The following is a 13,740-nucleotide window of genomic DNA, read 5'->3' on the forward strand; positions in this document are numbered from 1 at the left end:
AGAGGGGCGTCCACGACTAAAAGTATTAGGGAACCGCTGTTCTAGAGCGTGTCGTGCTCTAAGCGACCCGTGAACAAGAAAAATCTAGTCGTAGTCTGTGTGAACGAAATAAATCTAGTTGTGCATTAAGCGACCAAATCCTTCTCCATTCATTTAATTGGACAAATCTTTTGTTAAAACATCTCTTCGGGAATATAAGAATCCTTTGGGGGAATTGAGATGTTCTTTCGTCCACCTCTCCCTATGTCAAAAAGTAGAAACTTACTGTGTTCAGCTATCAATTTTTATTATCAGATTGCGACAAACACAAGGCCACAACAGGTAAAATGCCCAACGAGGCCTAACGTGACTAACCATTGGAATTTACTATCTAATTGTTATTTTCAATGTACAGCAGACTCCCCATAAACCGGCAGAGCTAGTCCGACCCGTCCAGTTATTCGGCGCTTTCAGGCTAGCTCTGTTCGTGTGTGGAAAAGGAAAACTCGTTACTGCGCGTCTGGACTGGATTACGATATGAGAAGTCCTGGGCGAAGCAGAAATTATGGGGGGGGGGGGGGGTGCTGTGACTAACGTGAAAAATTTTAGTCAATGAATAAGAGTTGTTCAAATTTTAGGGGCCTCAAAAATTATGGGCTTCTGGGCAAATGCCCTACTTGCCCAGACGAAAATGTGAGTGTCTAAAATTTACGTTATTAAAAAAAAATTTTTTTTTCTTTTTTTTTGTTCAACTGCCTCTCGGTAATCTGGGACAATTATGGTCTGATATGTGCCGGATTAGTGAGAGTACAGTAATGTTATTCTCAGGGTGTCTCACGGCACATGTATCTGGTCTATCTCGTAGGCCCGGCCACCCTATTATCGAACTAAAGAATGAAAAAACGATTTGGTCACTCTCAAAGCACAACAATATTTATCCGGAAGAACGTAAATTTCTTGATTTTATACTTGTAAAATCTAAAGCACTCAAAATTGCATTTAACCCTTTGGCGTATTCCACACTGGTGCCCTAGTACAAGCAATACAGCGCAACTCAACGCGGATTGATTAAAAACTTGCAATTTCCAATCTGCGCGTCGAGTTGCATGCTGTATCGCTAGCAGTATCGTGCCAGTGTGCACCCTGCTCTATAATTCAACCCACACGGGTAAAAGGCTTATACCCCGGGAGGGACAGAGCCTGGGTCGTGTCTGATCTGAGGGAGTGTGCACCCTGCCTTTCACGAGTAGTAATCATTTTCACCTATATTGGCATTAGAAATTACATAGTAGAAATCATTAAACCTCGTGCAAAATACCTCATGTGTCCCCCGAAGTAGGCTTTCTTCCGATATTTAGCATTTCGAAAAAAATGTTTCATTGCGAAGTCAGCTTCAACAAAATATTTAAGCTCGTCATTGCCGAAATAAGAGGCTTTTAGAAAGATAAATACAGTCGATTCCCGTTCCAACGAATCCCGTTATAACGAAAACTTTTCTAATCCCCGATAGATAAGTTTACGTAGGGACAAAGTAAAAAAATATGTAATTCCTTTATAACGAAATTTTGTTATTACGAAGCGATTTCTCCGGTCTCTTGGAGTTCGTTATACCGGGACTGGACCGTATACTCGTCAATGTCGATGAGAAGGTCAATGATTAGAATTATAATGAGTTCCTATAAGAAAGTTCTTCAGTCTTAGAGCACAGTCAATGCTCGGACTCCAATATCCCCAAATAAGAGCACATACAAAAAAAGCACAAAATCACACCGACTCCGATATATGTATGATATGTATGTCAGTGAGAACTGACTCTTTACGAAACACATCCGTCGGATTTTTTCGATGCAAATGATTTTAATAGTTTTTTTTTTCACCCCTCCCATTTCGGTTTTTAATGTGTCTCTGTTTGTGTGATCCCCACGAAACCCTATTCATTCGCAATCCATGTAGACGACACGCTACAACGAGCTCGTACAATGTATGCGCATACGCGTATTATACATAAAGCCGCACACACACACACACAACTGGGCAATGATTTTGAAAGTGTTTATTGTAACGAAAAATAGAGTGATAAAAAAAAGAGCAGCGTGTGCATTGGATTCAATTTGTAACCCCTTTTTTACTGACATACGTATTGAGAGTGGCGCATTCCGTCCCGCAGACACGATAGATGTCAGATCCATTGCGATGTCCGAAGGATTATTATTTTTTCAATGGCTCTTCTTTCCGCCTGCTGAAGTTTACAGTGTAGACATCGACTGGTCGTTGTATAATTTATGCATACAGTCGAGCGGCCATGTTGTGACTGCCAGCTACAGTCGAGAGATAACTGTTCCAGTGACTGAGTTTGCTGGAAGGTCATCACAGGTATATATAAGAGCCAAGAATAGAATAATCGTTTCTCAACCTTTCTGAGCCCAAGGACCAGTGAAATGTCCGAAACAATTCGACGGACCGCTCACGTCCCGTATTACGGGACTGCATTCCTGTAGTTTTGGTTTTTCCGTTTTTCGAACGATGATTGTTTGAATTTGTAACGTTCACTAAAATTGCGATTAAACAGCGTTTTCATAACTAATTATCATAATTATGGCTTTATGAACACAAATAATAAACTCGCATATTTTCAATGTTTCCCCCCCCCCCACAGTTTTTTCCGTGATTTTTACTACAATTGGGGATTTTGCCGACTCATATTGGCAACGTTTTTGATAACGATTACCGACGCCCGGCATTTTACCATATTTAAGATCTCAGTTCCTCTTATCTTTCTCAATGAAATACAGTATGGCAGTGGTTCTGAAAAAAGTCAAAGCGACTGAGCATATATGTAGGCGCACTTTTCACGTTTCACGACACAACTCCGTGCCCCCCCCCCTTTTTTTAAACGCCTTAGGTGCAGACATTGACTGAAAAGTAGTCACCCACGTCGATCGATGGATGCATTGCCCCCAAAAACGGGGGGGGGGCCGGCACGACCGCACCTGTCACGCACCCCCCCCCCCTCAAGGGCGGCTCTGCTTATCGGAGTGTGAAATAGCCAATAGACCACGAGGTCCTGACCCACGTCCTCCATGTCCAGTTCTGGTATCGAAAGGCTGAAGTCCCATACAGGTTCGGATAATGACCCCAATTCATAGGAACGAACGGGGTCGACCATGTATGATCGGCCGTAAATCGAGAAGAATCTGACATTTGACATCAGAACAATGTCCAAAACAGTGGACGTCCACAGTTGTCGACATAAAAGTCCTATTGCCATTAAGCAATGAAAGCGAAGCATAATCCGAATAATAAAAAAACGAAACGAAAACGCGTTGGGATTATTCTTTATCACGATTATCGGTGATTTATGATATCTTTTCCTGATCGGGATTATTTTACGAGACAAATATTTTTGACAAGATGAATTGGAAGAGGAAATAGCTCTCTATAGTCCATACCAGGGATAATCCTCTTAGAATAGACCTTTCGATAATCCTCGCTGCCGTTTTCTGTCTTTTATTTGCTCGTTATAACGGGTCTTGATGCGCCAATCCTGGATTGTATGGAGCAGAGGTTCTTAACCTTTTTTAGCCGCGACCCAAAATCAACAACATGGTCAACTTGGAGGCCCCGTCGGTCTATTTTTAATTCAAAAATTCTTAGTAAATATTTTTGATTAGCAAATTGTTTGTTTTGCGAGAAATTAGTGAAACATGGTATCTTAACAGGCTCTGAATAAATCGGAGGGCTCCAAATTAACGAAAAAACTTCCACTTATTATGTGATTATTTCTTTCATAAATAATGGATTTTCATTTGTTCTGGAGTTAAATAATTCCGTGAATTCTGAATTTTTGTTGATTTTGGAATTATTTCTTTCGTAATTTCTGCATTTTTGTCAATTCTCGAATTATTTCTCTCTCTCTCTCTCTCATTAGTTTTAGAATAGTTTTTCTCTCTCTCATTAGTTGTAGAATAATTTTTCATTGCTTTTAGAATTATTTTTCATTACTTTTAGTTCATTGATTTTAGAGTAATTAGTTTTTTAGTTTTAGAATACCATTTTAGAATGAATTTTACCAATTCTGGAATCATGTCAATCTGGAGCTTTCAATCGAATTTTTTAGAGGGCCCCGAAAATGCCTGTTTCCCAGGCTAGCACGTTAAAACATGAAGCGTTAAGACGTCCCTGAAACCAGTGGTGCAACAAACGTATTTATAACCGGACTGTAAGATAGATAGATGTTCATACATTAGCGCGACCCATCTCAGGAGCCCCTGTGACTTATAGTTTAAGAACCCTGCTGTGTGTGTGTGTGTGTGTGTGTGTGTGTGTGTGTGTGTGCGCGCGTGCGTGCGTGTGTGTGTGTCTCTCTATATCTATCTACTGTATATATATATATATATATATATATATATATATATATATATATATATATATATATATATATATATATATATATATATAGAGAGAGAGAGAGAGAGAGAGAGAGAGAGAGAGAGAGATAGAGATATATATATAGAGAGAGAGACCTTTTTTTTATGCTATCTCTGTAGCCGAAAGTGTTAGTAATTTTCAATATTTGCCACCGATTGCAGTCAGTGAGTCAGTGATTGCAGTCAAATTCCTCAGAGGAATATTCATGAAGTGCATGTGTTCAGTTTAATAGGAGTAATAGTGATTGAAATTTATTACCGCCAGTGATTGGGGACGATTACCGTGAGTGATATCAATCGTACATGCAGTGAAGTCGAAATCACTCGTACTATCATAACGACACTCACATTCAATCCCTCTGACAATGATGTTAGCACTCACAACGCATATTCAGTGGTGTCGGATAACTAACGTCAGTCCACTCCACTGAGATGTCGATAACCACAATTTATCACTCGTAACTTGCAGAGATGTGATAACCTCTCTGAATTATGACATGTCAGTCATGTGGTTATTGACATGTCAGTCCATCACTCTTATAGACATGTCAATAACCACAATTCATCACGTAACTCGTACAGAGATGCCGAAAACCACAGCTTATAGCTCGTAAATCGCACGGAGATGTCAATAACCACGGTTTTTATCACTCGTAACGAGATGTCGATAAGCACAGCTTATCACTCGCTCAGTGACGCCGAAAATCATATTCATATTAAACTACTCATACAATAATGATGGCACCATTTCATTATTGATACAGAGATGCCGATACTGACCTTCAGTTTCTTAGTGATTTCGAGCTCGTTGAATTCTGCCGACACTGATAAATTAGATTCAATCACTCATTCAGTGTGATGTCGACTTATATAGTGATGTATGTACACCTGCATCGATTACTCATACAGAAATGTAAACAATCACATTCAATCGATCGTACTGTGATGTTGACACTCAGTTGGTTACTCGTATGTCGATGCTGATGACCACAATCGATTATTTATACAGTGATGTCGACTACAGAAACACACAACACACACACACAGTGATGTTGATACTTACACTACAGTCTGCTACCACGCACTGTGACATATTTCTATATAACCGAGAAATTTAAGTTTAATACTTCCAATAGCCGTATATGTGATTGCTTTTTTTTTCTTGCAGCTCCGACATCTTGTCGGTACGACATTCGGCCCGGATTATCGGTGATATCAATGGACGCACTACAATTCGCATCCTCTTCCGACGACTGCCAGATACAGTGCGACAGTGAGACGACCTTCAACTGCAGAGCCTACACGTACACCAACAACAGGTGCTTCCTAAGCGGTGACGATTCCGTCAGCTTGGGACCGGTAGTCCTGCCGGAAAAACCTGGAGCAACATACGGTGAAAAGAAATGTGTCATCGGTAAGGAATACATATTTTTTTTTAGCATGCCCACAATTCAATATTCCTATTGGTGCCATAGTTTTAAGATTAACGATCCTCATTCTGGTGTCAATTTGCAGAGCAATGTACAGGAGGCGCTTTCACCTATGAGAAGATGACCGGTTTCGTGCTGAGATCCGCTGTCCAAAACTCGATCATGGTCAGCAATCCAGGAAGCCTCGGGAACACTCTCGAATGCCAAGAGTACTGCCAAAGGGACGGACTGGACTGCCCGGCATTCTCGGTCAACTATCAGAACATGAGATGCGACAAACTGGACCGAAACTCCCAAGGACGAACTCAAGATCTGATTCCGAGGGACGGCGAAAATTATTTCGAGAAAATATGTCTCCGAGGTGAGCTTGGTTTGATGTTGAGACTGTTTTGATTGATTCAATAGTTGCAGCTTCAGTCCATAAATAGGACATGTCATAATATATTTAATGTCTCTACTTTGAATAATCTCTCAAGTCCAGTGACCAATAGTGTCGATATCTACAGTTTATCACTCGTAACTCGCACACAGATGTCAATAACCATAGTCCGTAACTCGTACAAAGATGTCGATAACCACAGTTTATCACTCTTACTCGTAAGCAGATGTGAATAACCACAGTCTACAATTCGTACAGAGATATCGATAGCCACAGTTTATCACTCGTAACTCGTACAGAGATATCGATAGCCACAGTTTATCACTCGTAACTCGTACAGAGATCTCAATAGTTACCGTCCATAACTCGTACAGAGATCTCAATAGTTACCGTCCATAACTCGTACAGAGATCTCAATAATTACCGTCCATAACTCATACAGAGACGTCGATGATCTCGTAATTCTCACGCAGATGTCAGTAACCATAGTCCATAACTCGTACAAAGATGTCAATAACCATAGTCCATAACTCGTACAAAGATGTCAATAACCATAGTCCATAACTCGTACAAAGATGTCAATAACCATAGTCCATAACTCGTACAAAGATGTCAATAACCATAGTCTATAACTCGTAGAGAGATCTATAGGCACAGTTTATTACTCGTAACTCGTGAACAGATGTCAACAACCACAGTCTATAACTCGTTCAGAGATATCGATAGCCACAGTTTATCACTCGTAACTCGTAGGATATCGATAACCGCAGTTTATCACTCGCAACTTGTACAGAGACGTCGATAACTTCAGCCTATCACTTGTTACTCGCTCAGAAATGTCGATAACCCGAGAAATGTCGAAATATCGAAATGTCGATAAACACAGTTTTTATCACGCATAACTCACTTTTATTACTCTTTGAATATTCTCTCAGGTCCAGTGGCCACTTCATGCAAGAATAAAGCCTGGGCTTTCGAAAGAGTCCTCGGACACGAGCTGGAACCTCAGCTGTATGACCGGACTGTGCCTTTTGTACAAAGCCGTAGAGACTGCGAGGAGCTATGCCTCGAGGAGAGGATTTTCACCTGCAGATCTGCTCTCTACAACGATGACACGACTGAATGCAAACTTAGCAGAGAGGACCGAAGAACTCTACCGGCATTTTACAGGAGGACGAACAACATGAAAATGAACTACCTGGAGAATCACTGCCTACCTGGTAAGGATTTACGAAATATTTGCTGGCAGCAATTCACACACAGCCAGAAAATTCACCGCCAGCAATTTACCACATAGAAAATTCAGATAAACGACAGTGCGACATGAGGGAGTGAGCTAATGACTGACTGAGTAAGTGAGCAAGAAATGAACGAGTGAGTGAGCAAGAAATGAACGAGTGAGTGACCGAATGAGCGAGTTTCTCTTGTTCACTCACCCCTCCCCCCCCCCCACTATCTTGCTCACCCAACCATTCCTTTGCGCACGAACTGACACTTGATCATTGAATTGCTAATCCGTTAATTGCTCATTCACTCTTTCATTTATCCCCTCGGTTGCTCACTCGCCACTCACTTAAATGCTCATTCACTGACTCATTCGTTCACTCACTGATTCATGTGCTCACTTGCTCACTCACTGATCCATTTGTTCACTCACTCGATTATTAATAGACTCACTTAATTGCTCATTTAACGACTCACTCACTAAAGTGCTCATTTACTCTCTCACTCACTAAATTGCTCATTCACTGACTCATTCGCTCACTCATTAATTCATTTGCATACTTGCTCATTCACCGACTCATTTGTTCACTCATCCACTTACTTAATTGCTCACTCACTCGCGTCGAACTGTTTTCGGTTAGTTTTCCCATCGATGAATTTTCTTTTCGATCTGTTTGTCGATGAATTTTCCCAGCAGTTAATTTTCTTTGCGATGAATTTGTTTGACCGTGAATTGTTAGAAGTGAATTATCTAGACACGCCTGGTAAGTCCTTAACCAGAAATGTTGAAAGTGCGATGTAATCATATCACCAATTTTCGCTCAATATTCCTGTTTTCTTTTTTTTTGTCAGTCCTGATGTCTTGTCCATATGAAGAGACAGCAGATTCCTACCCGACGTACACTGACCACATCCAGATGGTGGGCATAACTTCCAGTGAGGTTTGCGAGCAGTTCTGCACGAACTACAAGAGCTTCAACTGTAGGTCCTACGCGTATTATTCCAGCAACGGCCAGTGCTTCCTCAGCGGTGACGACAGGGCCAGCGGTGGCTCTGGATCCGTGCAGGGCCGACCCGGTCTAGTCTACAACGAACGGAAGTGCCCGGCCTTGACTCCTCCGACTGAAACACCGACTCTACCGACAACTGAGCTGCCACCACCAAGTACGTCTTCATTTCATGAACCAATAATAATCATTAAAACTATTCTCGTCTTTATCTTGACTTTTCTTTTCTTTCTGATGACTTTTTTTCTTTCCGAGTTTACCTCAGTATAATATTCAGAAAATATCTGCTTCCTTGGTATATTTGCCTGAGAAAAAGCCGTCCATCTCTTCCTGGTGGTACTTCTCCACCTGGTGGACATTTCTTTAAGTTAAGAGAAGCTACTTATGCCTCTACTTCAGTGCCTCAAGTGACAGTAGGTGAAATGAGGAAGGCAGAGTCGTGTCTCCAGTGGTCTAGATCAGTGTTTCTTAATCTTTTTGCCCATGGTCTCCTTTGAACCATATTTCCTTCTCGTCATACCTGGGGGCCCCACCCTCATCCCGGAGTAAGGTCCAATCTACCTTATTGAACAAGAGTTCTTGAGTAAATTCTTGTGAAAAATTTTATAATTAAATTCCGGATCATCAGACTGTAATCCAGCGGGTTCCTGTTGTATGGATTCTATGCAAGGCTGTCTTAAAATCTTGGGGCCCTGGGCATAGCCTTCTTAAGAGTGTGAGAAAGTGATTTTTCTGAATTTCCTCCCAACTGACCGAACGTGCTTGACTTTCAAGTTAGATGCTTAATGTCAAAAATCTTAATCAGTTCTGATTGTCATGAGGTGTCCCCTCTTACTCAATGCCTCCAATCCGTATAAGGATGAGCCAAAATAAGTTAAAACAGCAGTGGCCCTGGCCTAAGGTATGTTCTGGGGTCTCTGTACTTGGCCTTTGCCTTCATCTCTGCATTTTTCTCACTTCTCTACGGTCCCTTTATCACCTGTCACGGCTCCCCTTCCACTTAATTTTTTTTCCTGTGCCCCTCCCTTATAATATCACAGTATCACAAGGAGACGAACATGTGGCCCGAGGTTGAGAAACACTGGTGTAGATGGTAGCATGCTCAAACAGTATGCAAGAAAGGACTTGGATTCGAGTCCCGGTGAAGACAAGATGGCTTTTCTTTCAGAGTTCACCTCAGCATGATATCCAGAAAGTATCTGTTTCCTTGATATTGTTTAATGAGTTTGTTTAATGAGTTTTTCTTTCCTCCTCTCCCGAACAGCTCGGCAATGCAGTCCAGGAGAAGTGATGATGCTCGAGAAAACCACCGGGTACCAGCACCTAGGTAGCGTATCCATACTGTACCGTGGTAACCCGGACATACCGGGGATAACTTCCGAATGCAAGCGGATGTGCGAGCTCAACTACGAGTGCAGAGGTTTCACTCTCGATTACCTCAAGCAGGAGTGTTACAGTGGCGTCGAGACTTCCAGTACGCAAGCGAAGGAGTTCGTGGTGGCGGATAACAAAGCCTACTTCGAGGGCGTGTGCCTACCCTGTAAGCGTGCTTTTTTTTTTTTTTTTCTTCTGATTGTGGTATTTGTTTTCAAATGCATATCTATGTAAATGGTCACGATGCTGGATCAAACATATCAGACATGGAATTCGTGTTCGTTTGCGGGCAGGGAGAGCATTCGTTGGATAACCAACTGCAAAGGCACCGACGCGTGGGGAAAAAATTAGAGGGGCTAGAGAACGAGGGTGCTCAACCTTTTGGATAGTGCATTTGCGTTCTTGATTCATTGTCGCGGCCCACTTTAATTATCTGGAAATGTGCCGCGCCCCTTGAGTTACCTGGAAATCTGCCACGGGCCACTTAGATGAGCTGGAAATGTGCCGCGAGGCACTCAGGTGATCTGGAAGTGCGAGCGATGCATAAGTATTTCATATTACAGTGGGACTTCGGTTAACGAGCTTAATTCGTTCCGCCAACGTGCTCGTTATCCGAATAGCTCGTTATGCAAATCAAACTTCCCCGCAGGAAATAATGAAAACTCGGTTAATTTGTTCTACAGTTAGTCATTCACATGAAAATGACTAACAAAAACGGCATTCAATCAATAATTAAAAGCATTAATAATTATACGTAATGCAATAAAATATACGTAACATAAACAACGCCATAAATGAACGTACAGTGCGATAATGTTTGCAAATTAACTTACTCTTATCGACGAGAGAGAGAGGAGGACTATCGCGCGCGACTATATACTAGCTACAATACCCGGCGCTGCCCGTGTTTTCTTCAATGAGGCTTTTTGGATCATGCGATATCTCCCTCTTTCTTTGAGGGACATGCAAACCGTGTCTAAGTTAACCAATATGGCGACGTCCTGCGCGACTCATGAAAGAAATAAATCTAAATTTAAAGAAACGTAGAAATGAATAGTCCCCCCCCCCTTTTTTTTTTATGGGTGTTGGGTATTTCGATTCCCTCCCCCTGAACTTCAAGTTATCTATTTCTGCCTGTTTGAGCTTCCAAAAATGCTTAATTAAAGCTGTGGAATTTTTTCGATGCACTTTATGGGCCCATAATTAATTTTGAAAACATCCTAAACTATATGAATTTATGCAAATAAATATCAAAAGACAATACGGAGACATTAATTTTCATGCTTGAGAAGATGTAAATAAAAAGTTGAAATCAATGTTATTACATGGATATCAAACTCAAAAGTAGATCCGGCAAATTATTCATATTTTTAATTTTCTGGGCTTCGTATCTCCAAGTGAATTCAATATTTCAAAAATCGAGAATTCAATTTAATTTTTAAAATTATTGATGTGGCAGGAAACCCCCCCCCCCCCACTAAATTTCCGTATTTATGCAGTTAAATCGGCAATTTTGGTACTGATTTCTATGAGGATCACCCTTTTCCTGACCCTCAAAGCGATGATGGTGATGATTATGACGTCTATTCAAAAAGCCTCATTACTGAGAGTATTGAAAATGTGGCAAACCATTATAAAGGCATAAACTATTATACATAACTGGCAGCATTAAAGAAGTGACAAACCATTGTAAAGACATAAACACGTCTGAAACTCATCGCTAGGGAACCACGGCAACCAAAGTAAACGTTCGGAAAGTGATTGTTGAGGCCCAAAAAACAATGGTTACCCGACAGTTTTTTGCCCGTGTGGGGGCATTTGACCTGGTCTGACGAAATTTTAAATCAGCCTATCCTTCAAGTCGGGTCCCATTTGGTATATATGCAAAATTTGGCGACGATCGATCTAAAATTGTAGATTTGTATAGAGAACATACATATACACACACACACACAGACAGACAGACAGAAAATCAATTTATATATATATATATATATAACTGTGGTTTATAAACTGTGGTTTGCAAACTTAATTCTTTTTGCGTGACTTTCAAAAAGAACCTTATCCAATAACACTTACTTTTGCCTTTTCTTCAGGATTTCTGGGAAATGGTAAATTGCGGTGTTCGTTGGGGAGATTGCACCTTGCTGCAGCTTTATTTGGGTGATTCTTTTCTGCAGAGTTTTGTACAGATTCCCACATTCTACACACCTCTCTAATCTCATCTTATGTGAGGGACTCCTCCTTACTTCTCTCTTCCTCAGACGAGATACCGTCCACGAACTCGTGCTGGTGCGTGCAAAAGACATCCATAACTTCATCTACCGTTAACTTCTAGACATTTTTCACCACTATTTCTTGAATGGCATCCTCATGCACCTCCAGTCCATGGTGTTCCCTAAGCACAAAATCTCTTCCACAAGTAGTGGCTCTTGTTCGCGAGCTAGCCCCCCTTAAAATTACGTTCAATAATGCAATCAAGACACAGTTTTTCCAAGCAGAATTCAAAAAATAAACTTCGGGCGCACATACGCATCGCTGCTATGTTACATCTATAAGTATATATACATTATACATATATATATATATATATATATATATATATATATATATATATACATATACATATATACATATACATATATACATATACATATATATATAGTATATATACATTTATAGTTTCGTATCGAAAATATTCACACTCGCACGAGTGTTAAATTTCCGATGAGGCACGCTTACCGGAGACCGTAGGGAAGAATGTTACCCAAAATTCCATAACACGTGTGCGGACGAAAGTAAAATACCATCAACTCCGTTGTGATAACGTGAAAATAAATTAAAAAAAGCGCATTTGCTCGTAATGCGAACCATCGCCCGTTAACCGAATCAAAATTCGTTCAAAATTTTTGCTCGTTAACCGAAGTTACATTAGTTGCTACCATGAAAGCGACAAACACCGTTAAGCTGAGAACCTGCTGCCATCTATGGGGCCGTCCAAGTATTGCGTCATCATCGATGGCGGAGAGGGGGTTTCTGATTTGCTGACTTTTGATGACATGGGGGGGGGGGTTTGGATAATGCTTACGTCATCAACCACCCCTTATGAAAATATGAGTTAGGATTCAGAGGGGCAGAGCTGATGACGAAATTTTGCTGACGGGGGGGGGGGGTCAAAAATGGCTAAAAATTTGTTTAAGTAATACTTGAACACGGCCCCTATTGAGTAAAAATAAAATCATCTGTTATAATTCTAAAAGTAAGTGAAGTTATAATAAATTGTCGTTAGTTTTAAACCGATGTGCAACACGGAAATGCACAACTTTATGGCCTAAAAATATAATTTTTTTTTTGTTTCATAGGCTGTATACTGGTGTGAGTGTGAGTTTCATGCTCCAAAATACCGGTCACTGTGTTTTTTGATGTTTAAAAAAGACTAAATTTTGTGGCAAACGTGAAAACATACTAAACGGTATTTTGACGAATAAAATTTACAACGGTATGTAGCATAAAATAAAAAAAATTATAGTTTCGTACTACATGTTTCTTTATTTTTTATGCTTCACGTCGGTTTGAAACCAACGAACATTCATTTTAGTAATAATGACAAATAGTTTCGATTTTTATTAGATAGATGGTAGCAGAAGTCCTAATGCAAAACTTTTCTCTTTTAAGCAATATTTACTGTTTATTAATATATGCATTTCTCTTCGATACAAAAATGATCGGTACGGGAAGGTTAATTAGAATTCGAAGTCATACATATTCAAGGTAACATAATTTATTCTTCTGACGCACACAAATGTTTAGTAGCAATCGATCCCGGGGAAGAACATAGATAGCTACTGCTTTGCCTATCGAACCTGAGTCAACCACCGATAGATGGTGCCTTCATTTCCGACCCAACTCGATCGGTAGTG

General features: G+C 40.6%; 1 protein-coding gene across 2 annotated transcripts in view; it reads left to right on the plus strand.

The window, feature by feature from the left end:
* The window catches only part of LOC149079525 (uncharacterized), a 73,991-nt gene that overhangs the window by 46,815 nt on the left and 13,436 nt on the right, over nt 1-13,740 (plus strand). For both annotated transcript variants that reach the window (XM_089240168.1, XM_089240170.1), the window contains exons 5-9: nt 5,575-5,820; nt 5,922-6,197; nt 7,151-7,435; nt 8,292-8,603; nt 9,711-9,986. In XM_089240168.1, coding sequence (XP_089096294.1) covers nt 5,575-5,820; nt 5,922-6,197; nt 7,151-7,435; nt 8,292-8,603; nt 9,711-9,986 — 1,395 coding nt within the window. The remainder of the gene's footprint in view (nt 1-5,574; nt 5,821-5,921; nt 6,198-7,150; nt 7,436-8,291; nt 8,604-9,710; nt 9,987-13,740) is intronic.

The sequence above is a fragment of the Pholcus phalangioides genome, unplaced genomic scaffold (assembly GCF_987345545.1).
Source record: "Pholcus phalangioides strain wild (caught in Gottingen) unplaced genomic scaffold, Ppha-v1.0 ptg000012l_1, whole genome shotgun sequence".
In the NCBI taxonomy this organism is placed as follows: Eukaryota; Metazoa; Arthropoda; class Arachnida; order Araneae; family Pholcidae; genus Pholcus; species Pholcus phalangioides.